This window comes from Callospermophilus lateralis, chromosome 14, assembly GCF_048772815.1.
Source record: "Callospermophilus lateralis isolate mCalLat2 chromosome 14, mCalLat2.hap1, whole genome shotgun sequence".
Lineage (NCBI taxonomy): Eukaryota > Metazoa > Chordata > Mammalia > Rodentia > Sciuridae > Callospermophilus > Callospermophilus lateralis.
The window spans coordinates 19267998-19291366 of NC_135318.1; the positions used below are offsets into that span (position 1 = coordinate 19267998).

The 23369-nt window shown below is 44.2% G+C and overlaps 1 protein-coding gene across 1 annotated transcript in view; it reads right to left on the bottom strand.

Annotated features, from left to right (window-relative positions):
* Positions 1-362: 362 nt before the first annotated feature.
* Positions 363-23369, bottom strand: part of Kif3c (kinesin family member 3C) — a 41226-nt gene continuing 18219 nt past the window's right edge. Inside the window, exons 2-8 of the mRNA XM_076833176.2 lie at positions 20323-20424; positions 19514-19636; positions 18062-18180; positions 17267-17383; positions 4256-4364; positions 3918-4090; positions 363-3731 (exon numbers count right to left, since the gene is read on the bottom strand). Coding sequence (XP_076689291.1) covers positions 3638-3731; positions 3918-4090; positions 4256-4364; positions 17267-17383; positions 18062-18180; positions 19514-19636; positions 20323-20424 — 837 coding nt within the window. The 3' untranslated portion in view covers positions 363-3637. The remainder of the gene's footprint in view (positions 3732-3917; positions 4091-4255; positions 4365-17266; positions 17384-18061; positions 18181-19513; positions 19637-20322; positions 20425-23369) is intronic.

Below are 23369 nucleotides of genomic sequence, written 5' to 3' on the forward strand. Positions count from 1 at the left end.
GGTATCTTTTTTTTTTTTTTTTTTTGATACTGGGGATTGAACCCAGGAATGCTTTATCACTGAGTTACATCCCCAGTCTCTTTTATTTTGGGGAATAGGGTCTCACTAAGTTGTTGAGGCTGGCCTCAAACTTGTGATCCTCCTGCATGCATCACCTTCCAAGTCACTGGGATTACAGATGTGCCAATGCACCAGGCTAGATGTCCCCTCATTTAGTAGTCAGTGCTTTTCCAAGATGCTGATAACTGCATCTGGGTTCCAAATACTCTTCAACACTCACAGGAAGAGAGGGAAGGAAGGAAATGAACAAGGATTAAAAGAAGAAAAAAAAAAGGAAAGAGAAGCAGGCAGGCATCTCCGCAACGATACTCATTCCTTTATTGTCAACTGTTGATTTGAACAGGGCTGGGACCTGCAGGCTGCTGGCAGCACCAAGCTACAGTGCATTTCTGCTCAACCAAGAGGCCTCCATCCTGAGCCAAGGGGACAGAGGGTAATGTTTTATATATATATTTATATATTACATATGTCCCATATAGTCATATGTATAGAGTGACAGAATTGGTCACTGCATTAACTGTTGTCCTAAATAAAGACCATAGCAACAGACATGGAAATTTGGTCCTAATCGAGTCCCTTACTTTGTCAATCAAATGTTTGATACATCAAAAGGAAAAGGAGAAAGAGAGAGACAGAGACTGAGATATAGCCACCCCAGTGGCCCTGTTCCCAGCGTATCTTACGTTGAGTGTAGTCTCCTGTACAACACACACACACACATACACACACAAACACACACATACACACGTACACAAAACTGCAGGCAGGAGCTCCTCCTCCGACTACACCTTGGGCCCAGCCCACAGACTGGGGGTGGTGAGTGGGTAAATTGTGCTATAAGACTGTGAGGGACAAGTGACCAGACAATTCAGAGTCAGTGTGTCCAAGTGATGAATGGGGTGACACGTGCTGTTTCATCCACAAACAAGAAAGAGGTCAGTGGGGGAGGTCCCCTGGAAGTCCCTCGTTGCGCAGGCCACCTGGGGATATCTACACATAGCTTCTGTCCCAGCCATAGCCAGATCTCTGATCTGAATCCTGAGTCTCAAATCATCTTGGGCTCTGATGAAACTGTGATTTCCTTGAAGGACAGGAACAAATGGTAATTAAGTGGCTCAACCATCTAGTCCAGTAAATACAGCAGAAAAGACAACAATTGAGTTAAATCAAACCAAATCATCATTCAGAGAACTTGAATGGCACAAGAAGGGCTTACTTCCTGAAGGGAAGAGAATAGTCCCCACTGCCACCTGCTGCAGCACATCTGTCAGCCTCATGCTTGACTCCAGTGATGGAACTGCTCATGGTCAAGAGACAGGAGACTCGCACTGCAAGACTGTCTGAAATTCTAAGTTACTTGTCTTGTCTGCTCTCATGATTTCCTCGTCACCCTTCCACCAAAATACCAACTTCAAAGATAAATCAATGGTAGCCAGGCGTGGCAGTGCATGCCTGTAATCCCAGCAGCTAGGGAGGCTGAGACAGGAGGATCATGAGTTCAAAGCCAGCCTCAGCAATGGCAAGGCGCTAAGTAACTCAGTGAGACCCTGTCTATAAAAAAAAGTCAATGTACTTGTGTTATGATCCTTAGTATTAGAGAATTTTCTATTTTTTAAACCAACATGTAATTAAATAGTAAACTATTAAATGAAATGTTTACAGAAAAATTACAATTTCTTCTGTAAGAAATCTTTGCATTTATCAGCATCTTTTGAGTAGATCCAAGGCTTGGAAAAAGATAGACATAGGATCATGGACATATTCTAGAGGCATAATTAGGGAAGCATAGGGAATCCAGTGACCTTTATGGAGTAGAACTTGGCAATTTTAACTCAAATGTAATTTCTCATGTAAAGTAACTTTATGCAAGCAGGGCATGGTGGCAAACGCCTTTAATCCCAGCAGCTGGGGAGGCTGAGACAGGAGGAATTCAAAGCCAGCCTCAGCAAAAATGAGGTCTAAGCAACTCAGTGAGACCCTGTCTTTAAATAAAATACAAAATAGGGCTGGGTATGTGGCTCAGTGGTCGAGTGCCCCTGAGTTCAATCCCCAGTACCAAAAACAAAAAGAAAAGAAAAGAAAAAAAAAGTAACTCTACACAATTTTGTGGCATGAGTATGTGCAAGGACTTTTTAAAAAACAATGAAAGTTTTATATGATTAAAAAAAGTCAATAAAAATTAACTCTGTTTTTTGGGGGGTGGGGTAGAAATTTAGTTATCACTTGTGATACCTGGGGTCATTTTGGGCTGTCACAATGGAAGATTCCTGAGGAGGGACCAACTTGCACACACGGTAATGGACAGATCAGTTTTCAACAAAATCGTGCCATCAAAATATGATTGAGAAACAGAAGTATTAGGCAAGGCTAGCAATGATTGCGCCTGGGTCTCCATCTCCTGGGCCAAATACAGGAGGAAAACCACAGATTTGGATACCTTCATTTAGCCAGGAGCAGATCCCTCCCACAATGAACTGAGATGTGGCAGGGAAAAATGATGGAAGCAGGAAGAAGCCATGGTAGTTGCACCAGGCACAATGGTGCACACCTATAATCCAGTGATTCCAGAGGGAGGCAGGATTGCAAGATCGAGGTCAGCCCAGGCAAATTAGATCCTGTCTTAAAATTAAAATAAATAAATAAATAAACGGACTGGGTGTGTGGCACACTGGTGGAGTGTCCCTGGGCTCAATCCCCAGTACTGACTACAAACAAGAAAAAGGCGGGGAGTTGGTTGGAGAGTTCCTCAATCATAGGAACTTCTAGAGGGAGAGAAACAAAGGGACTCAGAGGAGGAACTTCCCTTGATGACAGTCCATGATGTCTCAATACTATTCCATTTCCAGCAGGTCCTGAGTTGGCTACAACTGGTTGGTTCATAATTCCCATCCAAGGGCTGGGAAGGTGGTCAGGAAGCAGAGTTTGGGAAGCTGTGAGTTCTTGACAAAGCCGAAGAGCACAGGCTGAGTTTTGGTGAAGTCGTTTAAGTCTTTGAAAAAGAGCCCAAGAGGCCAGAAGAGGTTGTCAGAGGCCCAGAAAGTGGAGAGCAGGCTCTGTCCACCAGGAACACAGGCCCAACACTGTCAGGATGTCTCTTGTCCTCAGTGGACACCCTGTAGTTTTCTAGTCCCAGAAAGTGCTTAGGGACTGCTCACCATCAGGGTAAGAGGAGATGGAGATTATGGAATGAGGTGGGTAGAAAAAGTACTGTCTTCTCAGGCACTAGCCATCTTCCTCTCTGAGGGTGGGAGACACAGGGAGGAGCTTGAGGTCTGACAGGGGTCTCCAGGCAGAAGAAAAGGAGACTATGCAGTGATGGCCACAGTCCCAAGCTGCCCAGGTGAGGACACCTCCCCCACATAACTGAGCTCCACGAATAAATAACATGAATTAAATAAAGGAGGCGCAGAATAGCAGGCAGAGGCAGCATCTGCCAGATCCTCACCCCTTCACACATACACACACGCACATGCACGCACACTTACACGCACACGCACCAAGCGGCAGATGAGATGAGCCCAGGGTGGCTGCCCCATCCTAAAAGTCTGTTGGATGGGCAGTCTGACTGTGAAGGCTGTCACTCATGGTCCACCACTGTCGCAGGGTGCAGAGAAGCGGAGGCCAGGGAGGCATGTGCGGTGGAAGGTGGAGGCCGCTGAGGACTCTGGCACCTGCAGGGGTGGGAATGGGACAGGCAGAATGGGAGGTTAGGGACACAGGAGACGGAACAGCGAGGCCTTTCCTTTCCTTCCCTCAACCCATTAGAGTGCAAACAAAACCCTCTTCAGCCTCAACCAGCCCATGCTGTTCCCCTGCCTCCCAAGTCCAATGCTCAGTCTGACCATGGTGGTACTGACCAGGATCGGGACTTTCGGACTTTAGATGTGGAAGGTCTTTCTAGAAAGCTGTCCAGCCTCATGAGCCGCTCCATGTGTAGTGCACGAGGGTCTTGTTCTTGGTCATGAGAGAATTCCATCTCAAAGACAGCTGGAGGGGACACGTCCAACTCCAAAAACATGATGTTTTCAGCCTGTGGTGAATCATGTCAGATGAGAACAGCAGCCTCAGTGACCAGCACTTAGTCAATCTTGAGTATTGGAAGAGTGATGGGTACTTTGAGGGAGTAGAGGTGGTCAGCATCCCCTCTCCTTGGGTTCTCCCCCACACCCCCCATTTCTGTTTCCCAGCTTCTTACCCTATACCTGGGGTGGGACCCCATTGCCATGGCAACCCGAGCATACTGGCTGATAGGCCTCTTGTAGCCCACTGCAGATGTTGGCCGCTTCTTCATTTGGCTGTTATTCCTGTAGGGAAGAGGCGATATCAGAATGAATTTCCTTTTAACACAAAGGGAAAATATCATGAGGAACTAATTATTCTTGGTAGCCAGGAGACCCTGCAATTGCAGGTTTTGGAATATTCTGCTCCTACTTCTAATACAACCTGATAACTTACAATTATTATAATTTTTTTTTTGGTGGGGTGGGCGGGTGAGTGGGATTCTGTGGTTAGAACCCAGAGGCATTTACCACTGAACCATATCCTCAGGCCATTTTATTTTTTATTTTGAGAGAGGTTCTCACTAAGTTGCTGAGGCTAGCTAGCTATGCACTGTGATCCTCCTGAGTAAGTGGAAATACAGGAGTGTGCCACCATACCTGGTATACACAAGCACATATTTCTTCAATATTGTTGCTCTAATTTTTTTTCCACAGTAAAAAGGGCTATCCAGGTGCAGTGGTACAAGCCTTGGCAACTTCGCAAGACCCTGTCTCAAAATAAAAAATAAGAAGGGACTGAGGAGCTGGGTTGTAGCTCAGTGGTTAGAGAGCTTGCCTTATACATGTGAGGCACTGGGTTTGATCCTCAGCACCACATAAAACTAAATAAATAAAATAAAGTATTCTGTCCATCTACAACTAAAAATATTATTTAAAAAAAGAAGGAACTGGGGATGTAGCTCAGTGGTAGAGCACCCCTGAGTTCAATCCCCAGTACTGCAGCAAAAAAAAAAAAAAAAAAGGTTGAGGGCTGGAATGAAGAGGAAAATCCAGTCTCATTTTAGTTTTCAGATTTATACACTAATTTCATACACTACACAAAATTGTTGATGACTGATAGCTCTGCTTTCATTTTCCTTCACAGGATATATATAATAAAATGGTTAAAAACTAGCCAGTTGGGTAGTACACACCTATAATCCCAACTACTTGGGAGGCTGAGGCAGGAGAATGCACACTCAAGGCCAGACTGGGCAATTTAGTGAAACCCTGCCTCAAAATAAAATAAAAAAGGGCTGGGGTGTGGCTTGGTGGGTAGAACACTTGCCTAGCATGTTGGAGGCCCTGGGTTCAAGTCCTAGTACCACCACCAAAACACACACACACACACACAAATACATGATGAGCACATGAAAAGAAGTTCAACATCATTAGTCACTAGCAAAATGTAAATCAAAATCACATGAGATGCCATGAGGATGACTATAATTTTAAAAGAGACAATAACATGTGTTGGTGGAAAGTTAACAGTTTGGTAGTTTCTCAAAAAGTTAAAACATGTGCTGGGTGCAGTAGCATAAATAATCCCAGTGATGTGGGAGAAGCAAAAATTTGAGGCCAGCCTCAGCAATTTAGCAAGGCCCTAAGCAACTTAGTGAGGATGTGTCTCAAATTTAAAAAGGGCTGGGGAGGTAGCTGAGTGGTTTAGCACTCTTGGATTCAATCCCAATTTAAAAAAAAGTTAAACACATAATCTAGAACTTCCACCACTAAGCATATACTCCAAAGAACTGAAAACATGTAGTCGGGTGCCGTGCCACACGCCTATAATCCTAGCAGCTCAGGAGGCTGAGACAGGAGGATGGTGGGTTCAAAGCCAGCCTCAGCAACGGTGAGATACTAAGCAACTCAGTGAGACCCTGTCTCCAAATAAAATACAAAATCGGGCTTAGTGGTTGAGTGCTCCTGAGAGTTCAATCCCCAGCCCTCCCCCTTCCCAAAAAAACATGTACACAAATGATCATAGCAGCATTATTTCTAATAGTCCAAAAGTAAGTTTGGCACAGTGGTGCATACCTGTAATCCCAGTGACTTGGGAGGTTGATGCAGGAGACCTAGCAAGATTGAGGCCAGCCTGGGCAACTTAGTGAGACCATGTCTTAAGTAAATAAATAGGGTTGGGAGTGTCGTTCGGTGATAGAGCATGCCTGCGTTCAGTCCCCAGGACAACAAAAATAAATATGCAAAGCAGAAATAACCCAAATACACATCAACTGATGAATGGACAAACAAAATATGGCATGCCCATAGAATGCTATATTACTCATTGGAAAAAAGGAACAAAGTACCGATACATGGTAGGACATGGACAAAACTTGAAGAAAATACTTTGCCAAGTAAAAGACACCAGTCAAAGACCACCTATCATACAGTTCCACATCTGGAATAGGCATATCCATAGAGACAGAAGGTGGATTAGTAGTTTACTAGGACTGGGAAGGCTACATAGAATGAGTGACTGCTAATGGGTCTGGGGTTTCTTTTTGGAGTGATGAAAATGTTCTATAATTAGATAGTGATGAGAATTGTACAATTCTGAATATACAAAAATCCACTCAATTGCATTTTTATTTATTTATTTGATATTGGTAACTGAATCCAGGGGTGCTCTAACACTGAGTTAAATCCCCAGCCCTTTAAAAAATTTTGTTTTTAATTTTGAGACAGGGTCTTGCTAAGTTGCTCAGGCTGGCCTTGAACCTCCTACTTTAGTCTTCTGAATTTCCAGGATTATAGGCATGTGCCACCACACTGGGATCAAATGTATACTTACTTATTATTTTGTGATACTGGGGACTGAACCCAGGGCCTTGTGCATGACAGACAAGCACTCTACCAACTAAGCTACATTCCTAACCTAACTATATACTTTAAAATGGTTATTTTTATGATGCATGAACTATACAAAGCATTTGTTTAAAAGCAAAACAAAACAGACTTATGGTTTTTAAGCTTTTATACTTTTAAAAAGTATACTTTCTTCGACCAAAATTCCCACTCCTAGGAATTTCCCTAAGGAAATAATCAGGAATAGGGGCATAAATTTGTATGTAGGGTTTATTATTCAGCTATATGAAGGAATATTATATAGTCTAAATTTTTTGTGTGTAGCCTGGTATGGTGGTATATGCCTATATTGTCATGCGTCAGGTGGCTGAGGCAGGATGGCGAGTCCAAGGCCAGCCTGGACAATTTATTGAGACCTACTGCAAAGCAGGAAAAAAAAAATAGCTCAATTTACCTAACATGTACAGGGCCCTGAGTTCAAATCCCAATACTACACACACACACACACACACAAAAAAAAAAAAATTTCTACAATATGTTAAGTAAAAAAGATTAAGTTTTTGTTTTATGCTTAGGGAATATTTAATAGAATGTTAGTGTACATTATCTTTGGATTGTGTTGTTATGGGTGATTTTTATTTTCTTCATGGCTTTTTTTCCTTTGCTGTTCTGGGGATCAAACTCAGAGCTACCAGTGAGCTATACTGCTAACACCTTTGTTATGCCCTTTGGCATACTTGAAAACCTTTGCAATGAATATGTATAACTTTATATCAAATAAATTATTTCAAACATTTAGAAAAATAAAGGAAATAGTAGATATCTGTATGCCTACTATCCAGCTTTGTCCAATCTTAACATTCGTTATATCAAATCTCTTTTAGAGAAATAAAATACAGCTATTTATTCATTTTGGTACTAAGGATTGAACCCAGGGTACTTAACCACTGAGCCACATCCCCAGCCCCCCCACCCTTTTAATATATTTAGAGACAGGGTCTCACTGAGTTGCTTGGGGCCTCACTAAATTGGTGAGGCTGGATTTAAATTCAGAATCCTTCCTAGAAACTGAAATCACAGATATGAGCCACTGCACCAGCTTAAAATACAGTTTTTAAGCTTCCCATTTCCCCGCCTTCCCCAGAGTTATCACTCTCTTGAGCTGGGTGCTTATCATGGTCATGCATGGTTTTACACTTATTTTTATATGTAAGTATTCATACATAATGTGTTACTTGTACGCCTATTTCTAAATCTTGAGCTGTCTGGTGTATGAACTGTACCTTATTTGTTCTCAGTGTGCAGCTCTAGATTATCACTTTAACCACAATGCTATATTATGCATTAAAGTTTCAGTATAGCATCTTGTGTGGGCACATATATGTGTGTGCACCAACTCTTGTTGATGGGCATTGAGGTTGATTTTGTTTTTCAGCTATTAAATATGGCTTAAACACTGTGCTCCATGTACACAGTCAACATCTTCCCTGGGACATATACCCAGGAATGGAGTTGTTGCATTGTAGAATATGTGCATTTTGAATTTTACTAGATATTGCCAAATTGCTTTTCAAGTTGTTATACCTATAAAACTTTCCATTATTCTATATTCTAACCAGGTATTTTACTTTCAGCAATATGATGAGTGTAATGTATTACTTTTTGGGGGGTGGGGGGTGCTAGGGATCGAACCAGGAATGCTCTACCCCTTTTCAGGCAGGGTCTTGTTAAGTTGCCCAGGCTGGCCTTGAATTTGCAGCCCTCCTGCCTCAGTGTCCTAAGTAACTGGAATTAAAGGTATATGCCACCATGCTACACCCAAGGCTCATATATTACTTTTAATTATCCCAAGCAAACAAACACAAAAAGAAAACAAGAAAGTCATTTATTTCCTTTTTTAAAAAGGAGTCAAGTGCAGTGGCACACGCCTATAATCCCAGCTACTTAGAAAGCTGAGGCAGGGAATCTCGAGTCTGAGGTCAGTCTGGGCAATAAAGCAAGACCCTATCTCAAAAATAAAATAGATAGCCAGTGCATGCCTGTAACCCCAAGCAGCTCAGGAAGCTGAGACAGGAGGATTGTGAGTTCAAAGCCAGCATCAGCAACAGCGAGGCACTAAGCAACTCTGTGAGACCGTGTCTCTAAATAAAATACAAAATAGGGCTAGTGGGGCTGGGGATATAGCTCAGTGGGTAGAATGCTTGCCTTGAAGAAGGCCCAGGGTTCAATCCCCAGCACCATACACACACACACACACAAAAAAAAATAGGGCTGGGGATGGGATGTGGCTCAGTAGCTGAGTGCCCAAGTTCAATCCCTGGTACCAAAAATAAATAAATAAATAAATAAATAAATAAATTTTAAAACAGGTTTTGGAATAAGACAGACACGGGTTTAAATGCTGGCTCTGCCACATAAAGCTCTGTCACCGTGGATAGTGTAGAAAGTGGCTTATGATCTCTGAGTCTCTGATATGTCATCCTCATCATACAGAATTGCTGAGATTAAACAAGCACTTAGCACAGTTTAAGGGCAACACACACATGGTGTCTGTGACTGTTATTAATCCTCAATTCCACTTGCTAATTTCAAGTAGGGATACAAATGAAATAAAATGAGCAATAAAAAATTCAAAAGGCAGCTGGGTATGGTGGCACACATCTATAATCCCAGCAGTTCAGGAGGCTGAGACAGGCGGATCACAAGTTCAAAGCCAGCGTCAGCAAAAGCGAGGCGCTAAGCAATTCAGTGAGACCCTGTCCCTAAATAAAATACAACATAGGGCTGGGGATGGGGCTCAGTGGTCGTGAGCCCCCGAGTTCAACATTCAGTACCAAAAAAAAAAAAAAAAAAATTCAAAAGACTACCAATTGGGAGGCAGGAGAGCAGATGAGCAGAGCAATTTAGATAGGACATTCTGTCCTTGCATAAAACAAGCTGTGCAGAGAGGCTACAGAACAGTGCCTCCCTTCTGCACAGGGGCAAAAAGCAGCATTCTTCTTCTTCTTCTTTTTTTTTTCAGTAATAGATGGAAACTTTTATTTATTTTTATGTGGTGTTGAGGATCAAACCCAATGCCTCACACATGCTGGGCAAGTGCTCCACCGCTGAGCCGCAACCCTAGCCCAAGAAGCAGCATTCTTGTGGTTCTATTTATAAGAGTGCTGGACCCCACTTAGGAGTCCCTGCTGACCTTCTTTATAGATAAAAACCAGGTAAGGGGGCTGGGGTTGTGGCTCAGTGGTAGAGCACATGGCTGGCATGTGGGAGGCCCTGGGTTCGATCCTCAGCACCATATAAAAATAAATAAATAAGATGAAGGTATTGTGTCCATCTACAACCTCCAAAAAAAAAAAAAAAAAAAAAAAAAACAGGTAAGGCAAGGTTCTAGAAGCCGAAGCCCCACTTCACTTTGCTGCTGGGAGGCTACAGGATGTGCAGAGGCTAGGCATGTGGACAGAGGCAGCGTCAGTGACAGTGGCAGCAGGAAGACAGTTTTGTGATGGGTGCAGGTGGTAAGTAAGCAGCACTGACTCCATGAGGAAGAGAGTGGGAAAGTCTGGAAAATAATTTTGTCTGTCTCAAAATAAAATTTTAAAAGGGCTAGAGGTATTAGCTTAGTGATAGGGTGCTTGCCTAGCATGAATTCAATCCCCAGTATCTCTCTCTCTCACTCACACACACACACACACACACGCACATACATATGCACAAAGTTTTTTTTTAATATTATTTTTAGTTGTAGTTGGACACAACAACACCTTTATTTTATTTATTTATTTTTATGTGGTGCTGAGGATCAAACCCAGGGCTTCGCATGTGCTAGGTGAACACTCTACTGCTGAACCACAACCCCAGGTGCGTCTACTCAACTCATCTGAGCTTTACAACAAGTTCCTCAGTGTGCGTAGGGCAGGCAGTGAGACAGGCTCAAAAAGATAGTGTTTTGTGTCCAAGATAATTTAATTAAGGACCCTAGGAATCTGAACCTGCTGAAGTACCCTTTTTATGATGGTGTACTGTCTTTCCAGAGTGCATTCAGGACAGTCTGGGGCCAAAGAGGGCCTTTGCAAGCCCAGGCTCTGGGAACAGGACAGAGGGGCAGAGCTGGGCAAACATTGGGTCAGTGGGAATTGGCAGCCTGACCTAATAAACATGCCAGGGCTATTCTGGGTGGCACGCAAGGAAGGAAGAGTTGGGGGAAGGGATTCCGTAATTGGGACACCAAATTTCCCATCTACTCCCTCTTCTGCCCCAGGCCTGCTTTCATGATTGATCCCTCTAGTAGAAGGGTTGTGGCTGACAGCCCAGAGCTAGGGACCTGGTGCTGCATTTATCCACCTTTCCCAACAGAGACCCACAACAGTTATCACCTGCTTGGCTTATGCCAAGAGTTCTCATAGACCCCTCTTCATAGCCCTGAGATCACAATTTTTTGCCTTTAATATTTAAAAAAAAAATCATCTCTCAGCTCCATTTTGCTTTGCTGACTCTGTCTGATCACCTTTTCTCCCCTGTTCAGAAAACAAGCATCCAACATCATTGGGTGTTTTCTCTTGTAGGTCCTCCATGTGCACCCAACACAGCAAATTTGGTTTTCTGTGATCTGGTCACACCGTCCCTGCAGCTTACCTGTCCACCTTGCTGCAGTGCCCTGTGAGTCTGAACTCTCAGTCTCCTCTTTCCCCTTCTGCTCACTGTGCCAGCCCTGCCAGGGACAGGTGACTTCTCTCTGTTTCAGATTCCCTTCAGTTCTTCCAAAAGTCTAGGAGACTCCACGCAGAGCTAAGAATGTTCTTACTAGGGCAAATGTTGCCTCTGTGATGAAACCAGTTTGACTTTCTTCCCTTCTGTTGAGAACAAGGACTGTTCTCTCTTTAACCCATTAAGTTCCAAGTTTTCAAGTCTGTGACTATGTCAATGAAATGTGCCACAGGTGCATTAAAACAGGTTGGGAATCATAATTATTATATATAACTTAAGATCATCAATATTATTAATGAAATCATTAATAATAGTATCAGTCTTATTTGCTCATCACTTTAAAAAAAAAATAGAATCTTGTGGGCTGGGGTTGTGGTTCAGCAGTAGAGTGCTCACCTAGCACATGAGAAGCCCTGGGTTTGATCCTCAGCACCACATAAAAATAAAATAATAGATGTTGTGTCTGTCGAAAACTAAAAAATAAATATTAAAAAATTCTCTCTCTTTAAAAATAAATAAATAAAATAAAGGTATTGTGTCCAACTACAACTAAAAATAATATAAAAAAAACCCCTTTGTGTATGTATGTGTGTGTGTGTGTGTGTGTGTGTGTGTGTGATACTAGGGATTGAATTCAGGGCTTAGTACATGCTAGGCAAGCACCCTATCACTAAGCTAATACCTCCAGCCTTTTTTTTTTTTTTTTTTTTTTTTTAGTTGTAGATGGATACAATACTTTTTAAAATTTATTTATGTGGTGCTGGGAATTGAACCCAGTGCCTCACACGTGCTAGGCAAGTGCTCTGCCACCAAGCCACAACCCCAGCCCCACCTCCAGTCCTTTTTAAATTTTATTTTGAGACAGTTTCAATAAATTGCCCAGACTGGCCTCAAACTGGGTATCCTCCTGTCTCAGTCTCCTGAGTTGTTGGGATTACAGGCAGGTGTCACACACTCAGCCTTAAACACTTTCTTAAAGCCATAAGTGGCAGAGCAGGGACTAGAATTCAGAATGTTCCAAATCCAAAGTCCAGTCCCATCCTGTACCATGGTGGATTTGTAAAGAACCTAGGCTGGGGGCTGGGGGTGCAGCTCAGTGGTAGAGTGCTTGTCTGTCATGCATGAGGCCCTGGGTTCAGCCCCCAGCACAAAAACAAAAACAAAACCCAGAATCTCAGGTGGATTTGGATACAGAGGCCAAAATACTCAAGTTACAGTAAAATTTTGTGACTATGAAAATTTTTGGGCTACGGACATTATCAATCAAATATATAACTCTTAGAGGAGAACTTTATATAAATTAAATTCAAAATAAAGGCAATTATGAGAAAATAAAAATAAAAGATCATATTTGTAAAATAGCTATTGCTGGAGTTGGTTGCAAAAATGCTTTTTGAAGGCAACTTTAATACAAAATTGTGATTGTGCAAGGTACCTCACCTGTGATTATGTTATCAATCAATGGCTACAGAGAGATAGTGGAGAAAAAGGAGAAATGGACTGACTTCCAAAATAAGTAGACATGGGTGTGTCTCAAGGGTTGCCTAACATTGAGCCCCCCGTTCCCAAGACATGGGTGGAGTCCATGCTTGTGGCTCCAGGAGGAGGAGGGAAAATGCTTTTCCAACAAAAGCTTTCTAAAGGGACAATACAACCTTAGGTAATTTCTTTCAAACAATGTCTTTTCTTCTCAGTTCAAGCAGATTTGGTATTCTCATCCCTGGAATAGCACAGGCCCCAGGAAAGCAAAATATCCCACACTTATTGAGCAAATGGAACAATGCCCTGATTAGTTAAATATGCTTTGGCTAGAAAGAGCTTTTCTGTTAGTTTTTTTTTTTTTTTTTTTTTTTTTTTTTTTTTGAGCCCTGATTTAGTTATGTTGCAAATGGTGGGAGCCAACACTGAAGGAAAGCATCTTTTTCTCTGGAAGGGGATGTACTCAGATCCCAGAGCTCCCAGAAATGAGGAAAGCCATATTCAAGGACCTTCTCTACCTTCAACCTTCCACTGGGAAATGAAGGACTTGAGGCATATAGTCTTAGAGATCCAGGCTACCAACTCCCTGCTCCATCCCAGGCTGCCCCTCCGCCCCTCTGCTGAGTCACAATCTCAGTGGGATTGCAATTATGATGAATTGTTTTTACTTTATTCTAACCACCACTGCTTTAAAAAAAGAGTAATTTAAAAAACTTGTTTCATATAAAAATTCCTAGCTCCGTTTTTATTTGCCTTTTGATTTCATATTTTTGGTACTAGGGAATGAACCCAAGGGCACTTTACCACCGAGCCACATCCCCAGGCCTTTTTTTTTTTTTTGAGAAAGGGTCTAAGTCGCTGAGGCTGGCTTCAAACTTGTGATCTTCCTGTCTCAGCCTCCTAATTCACTGGGATTATAGGCATGCACCACCAAGCCCAGCTTGATAAATGTTTTCAAAGTAATTTATTTCTTAAAGTTCTTTTTTAAAGTAATCTGTAATAACTATTCATATAATCTGTATTTAGCCACAGTAGAGAACACTGCTTTTATATATTTTATCCTTACCCAGATGTATTTTGTATGTTTTCTGTACAAAACATATACTGTCTATTCTGAGCAAGTATATATTTGTTCTATATAAAATAGCATGGTTAGATTGTGAATATACTTATCCAGAATTACGAAAAATTGTATAATTATATCTTTAAATTATCAATACAAAATTTTCCAGGAACACAGTCCAATTGGGATTCATCTAGAAGAGTTGCCAGCACAAACCTGTAAATATAGACTGGGGAGATATGCAGATTTAAATTAAAGGGCATCTGTTTGGTACTGGAAAACACTATAGAGGTGAACTAAAGAAAGAAATTTTTGAGGAATAACCAGAATTTGCAGGTCTCTCAATAGCAAAGAAAACTCCTTTCTTGCCAGGTGCTGGGTGCACACCTATAATTCCAGCAAGGCCAGCTTCAGCAACTTATCAAGGTCCTAATCAATATAGTAAGACCCTGTCTCAAAATAAAAAATAAAAAAGGCTGGGATGTAGGGCTGGGGATATGGCTCAAGCGGTAATGCGCTCGCCTGGCATGCACGGGGCACTGGGTTCGATCCTCAGCACCACATAAAAATAAAATAAAGATGTTGTGTCCACTGAAAACTGAAAAATAAATATTAAAAAAAAAATTCTCTCTCCTCGCTCTCTCTCTCTTAAAAAAAAAAAAAAGGCTGGGATGTAGCTCTGTGGTTAAGGTGGGGGGAGGTGGTGGAGGAGGAGAAGAAGGAGGAGGAGGAGGAGGAAGAACAACTTCTCTGAAGCAAGAAACCATAAAACTCAAATCAAGGGGCTGGGGATGTGGCTCAAGTGGTAGCACGCTCGCCTAGCATGCATGTGGCCCGGGTTCGATCCTCAGCACCACATACAAACAAAGATGTTGTGTCCACCGAAAAACTAAAAAATAAATATTAAAAAAAAAAAAAAATTCTCTCTCTCTCTCTCTCTTTAAAAAAAAAAAAAAACTCAAATCAAAACCCTTAGTTCCAGATTAAAAGAAACTAACTAAATAATAATTAAACAAAATACATAATTTCAGGTGAAGATGGAGGAAAACCTGAAATTGGTGATTGTACTTTGGTTATGTAAGAGAAAGTCCTTGTTCTTAGAAAATACAAGTAAAGGGTTAGAATGTTTGCAACTAAATCACAAATGACTAGGGTCGGGGGAGACAGAGGGAATTAAAATAAGATATGTCAAAGTGTTAAAAATTTGGTGCACAGTATAAGGGAATTCTTGGCACTCTTCTTCCAATTCTTTTTTTTTTTTTTTTTTTTTAGAATTTTAATATTTATTTTTTAGTTCTTGGTGGATACAACATCTTTGTTTGTATGTGGTGCTGAGGATCGAACCCGGGCCGCACGCCCGCCAGGAGAGCGCGCTACCACTTGAGCCACATCCCCAGCCCTCTTCTTCCAATTCTTATGTTCCAGAATAAGAAGTTAAAAAACATGCCTTCTAGGGCTTGGGTTGTGGCCTAGTGGTAGAGCACTTGCCCCGCACATGTGAGGTACTGGGTTTGATCTTCAGCACTACATAAAAATAAATAAATAAAGATATTGTGTCCATCTACAACTAGAAAAAAATATACATTTTTAAAAAATTGCGTTCTCAAAGCTTCTCTCACCCCATCTGTAGTTGAGAACTTTGATAACATGACTACATCAAAATATTAAGAAATTCTTGCTGGACATGATGGTACAATTTGTAATTCCAGTGACTTAAGAGGCTGAGGCAGGAGGATTACAAATTTAAGGCCAGCTCAGCAACTTAGCAAGTTGCCTAAGCAATTTAGTGAGACCCTGTCTCAAAAAATCAAAAGGGCTGGGGATGTGGCTCAGTGGTTAAATGCCCTTAGGTTGAATCCCTGATACCAGAACAAAAACAAAAACAAAAACAACCTTCCATCTGCAAACCTTCGACTCAAGAACTTCTCTAAGTACAAAATAACCTTATAAAGCAGAAGCCTCACCAGCATCTGCCTCCAGAAAATCGTCCTAGAGTAATGATTTTTGAACCTGGCTTCATTGTAGAATCACCTGGAAACTTTAAAGGGGGGTGGGGGGGTGGGAGGTGTCCTGTGATCTACCATGATCCTTTAAATTAAACTCTTTGGAGCCAAACTCACACATAATTCTATCTGTGGCCAGGGTCGAGAGCCTCTGTATTAGAGGGGTACATGATCTACTTAGCAATCCACTCATGACTTTGGCATTTACAACTGCACAAGTTGGACCAGCCCTTCAGAAAGCAGAGAGATCAAGTAGACATCAGATGCTCCAGTGAGAAGCTACAGACATTTGCTAACTTCCCACCCAGCTCTAGGGAGACTCCTGCCCTTCATGGAAGTAATATTCCTAGGATAGAGAGAGCAAATACAGGGAAGTGCTGTCCCTTCATTGCTTTACACAGATTTGCAAGGAAGGGAGGGCAGTCCAGCTTAGTCACCCTGTTAGGCTTTGATATTCAGCCTTGTTCTTCCAGGATACCAGCAGAGGGCGCTACATACCCAGCTAATGGACGCAGCTGCACCTAAGCACTAGGAGATGGAAACAGGTGGAAATGCTGAATCACCCAGCTGAGTGAGGCTGGGAAGACTGAATCATGCCTCTATCATGTCATGATCTGATTACTTCTCTATATTTCCCACTGGACTATGAGCTCAGACTGTGTCTGATTTATCTTCTGTCTGCAGTCTTGCAGGTGCAGGACCCAGCAGGACTGGGCAAATATTAACTGTTGTTGCTATTTCTGGCACCTGACAAATGAATATTCACCATAAGTGAAAGATGTTAGTTAGCCTCACTGGGACTCTCAAGAAGCCAGAGGTCCCTCTCCCCTCCCTGCCAGGCCTCTTGCAGGTTGCTTTTGCATTTTTGCATCTCAGGCCAGGCTCATGGCTAATAAGACTTTTTTTTTTTTTTTTAATACCCTTCCTTCATGGAGGGAGACCCCAATAAATCAGGTTGTAAGAAATCCATGGTCCCTCTGCATCCCACTTATCCCTTCCCAAGTCCTAGAACATCTGTCACTAGCAGGTGGGGCCTCAAGCCTCTCACCACCCACAACCTAGAAGGAGCTTGCAAGGCCTTGGGCCCAGACAACGGGCTGGAGACTCACACTCCAGCTGGCACTAGCGGCTGGAACTTCCACTGTTCCTCCTCACAGTCCAGGAAGAGCCGGTTCATGATCTTGTTCTTCTCCTCAGGGGGAATGAAGTTCTCGATTATTAGGTACCTGGGAGTGGGAGTAAGGAAGAGATGAGAAATGGGGTCAGGGAGAGTGCCCATGGTGCTGGAAAGGCTGAAGGAGTAGAAGCAATAAATCAAGAGGCAGAGGGAACTGCGGTGTGTTTGCGCGTGTGAGCACATGCGCAAAACTCAAGGTGGGGGAATAGGGATCCCTCCAATCCCCCCAGAATAAAATGAGGCTTGAAAACTACCACTTCTAATACAAAGACTGTGGGCCCAGAGACTTTAGGGTTACTCTTGACAGCACTAGCATGCCACACGGCTGCGGGGTGGGGGGTGTCCTCAAATTCAAATTGAGTCCTGGCATGCACGCCTGTAACCCCAACTAAGAGGGAGATGGAGGCAGGAGGATCACAATTTCAAGGTTAACCTGGGAAATTCAGCGAGACCCTGTCTCAAAATAAAAATTTTTAAAAAGGGCTGGGGATATAGCTCAATGGTAACAGGGCTCCCCACCCCCACCTCCCAAAAAAATCAAACTGAGGAAGTAGAAGAAAATTCCAGAATTATTAGGCCTGTCCTGCGTCAAACACGGTCTATTCCTGAGACATGGAATCATGGGTGAGCAGACGGTCAGACTAGACCTTAGGGAAGAAGAGTCAGGGAAACCCTGAGGATGAGGGTGGCTGTGGAGACCTGGGGGCAGAAAAGGACCCGGCCCTACTTGAGCTTGAGTTCCCGGGTCTGCTCGTTCTGCGCCTCCTCCAGGTCCTGCCGCACGCGGATGTACTCATCATGTTGGTCCTGGATCTCCGCCTTCACCGCCTGCAGCTTGGCGTAGAGCTGGTTGGGGACAGGTACAGCTCAGAAGCTGCCCAGTGTGGCAGGGAGGCCCCAGTCACCCAGCCTGGCCCCGAGGGCTGCTGGCTCAGGACCCACTTGCTCAGCTGGCAGTGAGGCTGGGATCTTGGCCTGAACTTCCCGGTGCTGCCTCATTCCCGTGAATCAGACGGGCTATTTAAAGGGCCTTTGTGTATCCCTTTGCTGAGGCCTGCCGTGATTACCTGCTCTTTCTTAGCTGCTTTAAGCATCATGGAATGTTCACATTAGAAACCTGAGGGACCTTTTGTTCTAACAACCTCTTTTGAATTGAGGAGGAAGCTGACGCACAGACTAGCAAAAAGGTCACACAATTAATCAATAGAAGAGCTAGGACCCCATCTCATTGGAGAACCAGGGTTGGGCTGGAAGCTGAGCAAGTTGAGAAGGTGACTGGTTCCCACTTTCCAGGGGTTCCCAAAAGTGGCAGCAGGATGTGGAGGTTGGCATTGGCCCTCATGTTCCATTCCTAAGCCACTGAGCATGTCCATGACAACTTCCCAGGTAGTGGGTGTGGCTAGGCCTCTCCTGGCCAGCTCTGGGACAGCCACATCAAAAACCCTGGGAGCTCCCAAGTGCTTCCCAGAATCCAAGCGGGAGTTTGCTACTTCTTGCCCTAGACCTCCATCTTATGTACACATCCTTCCCCTGCCATGAACTTTGAAAGATCCTGGTGACCAGAGATTCTTATCACTTGACATGGTATAAAGGGTCTTGGCTCCCTTTCTAGGCTTCCACAGGCTTAATTCTTTCTCAGGTCTCTTTACACTCTCCAGTCCTTCTCCAGATCCAGCTATCCAAACTGATTCACTGATGACATTGTAAGGGAGGATGTTACCAAGGACTCTGAGTATGGCACACTGGAGACTAAAAGTGACAGCTTACAGCCTATGAACCCTCCCCAACAACTTGGTCCAGGAGAAAGGTATCTATTCCACCCCACGCCAGACTCCTGTCTCCCCCCTGCTCCTCACTCCACTGGCCCAGGCTATACATCTCAGGGTTCAGTAGTTCATGTAAAAGTGGGAGGACTCCTTGAAGCATCACCCCTTGGGCAAGTGACTATCTTGGGCAGAGGCTCTTGGGCCCTCAGCACATCTTTTTTTTTTTTTTTTTTTTTTAAATAGTTTTTTAGTTGTAGATGGACACAATATATTTATTTATTTATTTACTTATTGTTACGTGGTGCTGAGGATCGAACCCAGTTCCTCACACGTGCAAGGCAGGCACTCTACCACTGAGCTACAGTCCCAGCCCTCTCAGCACATCTTGATCCCATCCTGCTACAGCATCTCACCTTCTTGAGTTTCTTGGTTTTGACCTCCACCTCCTGCTGCAGGGAGGTGTAAGTACCCCGGAGCTCCATGGTCTCCTCATCTCGGAGCATCATCTCCTGCTGCATTTCGCGTTCACGACGTTTCTAGGCCAAGGAAGGGCAAGGGGACTTCAGTGGGACAGCATGTACTGGGCAAGGGCCAAGGAAGCTCAGGGGACTGGCTTATTCTGTCATGGAACCTGACTTCACCATAACCCCGAGTGCCAGCAGGGAAAAGGGGACATTCTACGACCCATGTCCACTGTTCCCACCCATGGAGCAGTGGACATCGAGGTCTCCTCAGCTGCCATGGCCATGCCTTTGGAAGCACTGTCCCCAGTGGATGGAGACCCCAGCCCGAATAGCTGGCCTACTCCAGGGTTATTACCCACATACACAGATGCCCATCACACTGACTTCCAAGCCATCTCTCACTTGTCCTACATAGTGTCACTATTGATTGGTAACCAACAAATTGTGCTTCTTGAGGATTTAGGAAATGGTACACAGTTGGCAATGAACTCACAGCCTTGTGGAAGGTCCAGGAGTTCCTTCCAAGTTCCTTGTGGAGGCTGACATCATAGAGTCCTCCACTTCTCATCTACCAACTAGCAGTGCCCCGAAGACCTCTGGCTGGCAGACCCAGGAGACCCGGAGTGGCATGTCTTAGATTCTCAGCACTATATTTTCCAGGGACCTTAGAGCATTACAGTTTATGAACTCACCTCCAAACCCCAGGCATTACCTCAAGGACATGTACCCCAAGGGACCCTGAAGACGGGTCACCCTACCTGTTCAGCAATCTCCTGCCTCTTCAGTTCCAACATCTTCTGCTGCTCATTGGTGTGATCCATAATGTTTCTGCCACCGATAAGCAGCTTGCTCTCCATGGCCTGAGGACACAGAGAGGTTCAGAGATAGGCTTTGCAAGGGGCCACAGCATCCTCAGCTCAGACATTATTCTTCCCTGCTATGTAATCCTTCTAGGAGTGAACACAAGATGTGTCCAAGACAGGGCCTTGTGGACCTCAATGAGAATAGAGTTTTCCCCTCCAGCTTCTTGAGCTCCAGCACAAGGCTCCCATTGTTGACAAGACCATTAGGGAGGCAAAGAGAGGGGGCCCCTCAGGGAATACAGGGCACCTGATCTATTTGCTTTGGATACAGAATGAAGGTTGGTTCACAGAGCCTGCAAGGAGGGTGGGTGGCAATTAGGCCCCACATGGTATTCAGGAGGGGGAGATAAAAGCAAGTCACTGGGCAGCCCAGCCCTTGCATTAAGTGGCTCCTGACTCAGAAAGACAGCTCTCTCCATGGACAGGAAGAAAGGGTCTCATCTTTGATGTGGAAAGTAGAAGCAAAATCCCAGGGAGAGATTCTGCAGCAACAGGCAGCAAAATGGGGCCCCAGAGGCAGGGAGCGCTTTGGAGACAGCTTGAAAGACTTGGGCTCTACCGACGAGGCTGGAAGCCATGGGCGAGTTACTCTACTGAGTTCCTGTCTATAGTGTTGGAACCACGCCACGTTCATTCCAGAATGGCTCAGATGTAAGGAAAGCACTATTTGGTAGGTTCTGAACTAAGCCCTCAACAGCCGCGATCTCCATCATCTTCTAAGGGGACTGACTATTCCTCTACTTATTTAACAAGTGAAGATGTTGAGAACAACCAGCCTGAGGTAACGCAGGTGAGATTTGAACCCACATCCCAGCCTCACTGAGAGCAAAAGGTCCCAACGAGTGCTTGGCACAGGCCTACAGGAGGTATTTCTGGAACTGGAAGCTGAATTAATAATGGATTTGTATAAATCATGACTCCATAAAATGCACTGTCACTACTGCCAATAAGAGGGTGCTGTCCCAGGGCAGCCAGCTGTCCTCTGATTTCATCGCAGGCCTTCCGGAAGGTTGAAATCACCTTGAGCCACCAGAAGAAATTGGCTGTCTACCCACTGGAATTTTTCCCAGTGGAACCAGCTGACCTCCTGAGGGCTCTCAAAGCAAAGGTTGCTGTCAGACTGAGGAAGTAGGCAGCCACCTGTGAGAGCCCCATCCCTGAGGACAGAGCAGAAGATGGGTTAAGGGATACTTTGGGAAGGTCAGACACTTAAGCTGGGCCAGTCAGAGAAGCACGAGGATACCAGGCTGCATATTCTCTGGGGCCAAGGAGAAAGGAAGGGGCTCTTCAATGCCAGTTGTCCTTACTGCCACACCACAGCCACCTGTGCCCCTGGTTAATGGTCTCACCATCTACCCCTCACCACATCACTGACATAACTCATCTTGATGCCTTATTTATTTATTAGGTATAGGTGGACACGATGTCTTCATTTTACTTTATGTGGTGCTGAGGATTGAACCCAGTGCTTCACACATGCTAGGCAAGTGCTCTACCTCTGAGCCACAACCCCAGCCCTTGATGCCTTCTTTTTGTTTGTTTGTAGTACTAGGAACTTGAACCCAGGAATGCTCTACTACTGAGCTATATTCCCAGTCCTTTTTTAAATAATTTTTTATTTTAGTTATAGATGGACGTAATACCTTTATTTATTTATTTTTATGCAGTGTTGAGGATCAAATCAAATGTGTCACACATGCTAGGCAAGCACTCTACCACTGAGCTACAACCCCAGCCTCCCAGTCCTTTTTTATTTTATTTATTTATTTATTTTGAGACAGGGTCTAAGTTGTTGAGGCTGGCCTGAAACTTGGCAATCCTCCTGGCTCAGCCTCCTAAGTCACTAGGATTACAGTCATGCACCACCAAGGCCTGGTTTCTTGACTCCTTCTTGTTCAGGGTTGCATTTACATGACCCTGAGAGTGACTCCTGAAATTCAGCACCTCTGGCAGTTTACCTACCTCACCTAGTCCCACTGTGCATCTCACCCCCATCATCTGGCCAGTCGTTAAACACCATCAGATCTGTTTTTTGGTGTAGCCCATGCGACTCCTTCCTTTTGTCCTCATAACACCTGCTGACTTCTTTGCAACCCTTTTGACTTGCCTGGACCACTGCTATGGGCTCCCCACTGTCTCAGTTTCCCTTTCTGTCCAGCCTCACATGATACCCTATGGAATCCTCCGAAAACACAAGTCTGAATGGATGCTTTTCTGCTTCAAACGACTCCGTGGGTCTTCATTCCCTAGAGGAGGGCATCAAGGTCTGTAGCTGTTACAGGCCCCAGGTGTTGGCTCAGCTTCCTACTCTCCGCTGACCACAGAGGCTCTGCGCTCCAGTTTGCTGAAGAATTCTAGCTCCTGCGATATGCTGTGGCTTCCCACAAACTTCACAAGGTTCTTCCTCTCACTCCATATCCACCTGGAAAACTGCCACTTGTCCTGCAAGACTCAGCTTGAGCATCCTGGGAAACTTTCCTTGATCCCCTCAAAGCTGTTCCTTTAGGCCTCCTCAATAACCGGGACATGTTCCTACTATTTTCCCACAAGAGAACCATTATTTGTCTGCTTCATGTCTCTGCTGTGATTCCTTCAAGACAGGAATCATGTATCACTCATTCCTCAAGGTCCCTGGGTCTTATCACAGATTGGCATATGGCAAGTACTCAATAGGCATTTGATGAACTGAATGGAAATCCTCAATGGGGATTCAGATGGGTTCCTTTTTTTCTCTTTCTTCTTTTGACTTATTGAGAACAGATAGGGGCTATATCCCAGCTGCTCCTTTGATTGATCAACCTATATTCTCTATCAAAGGCTCTAAGCATCCGGGAAACCTGGCAGGAGGGGTGGGGTTGTGTAGGGGTGAGATAAAGGAGAGGAACTACACAGAGTAAGTCCCCTACCACTGAGGACCATGGGTAACTGTTCTAACTACAGGG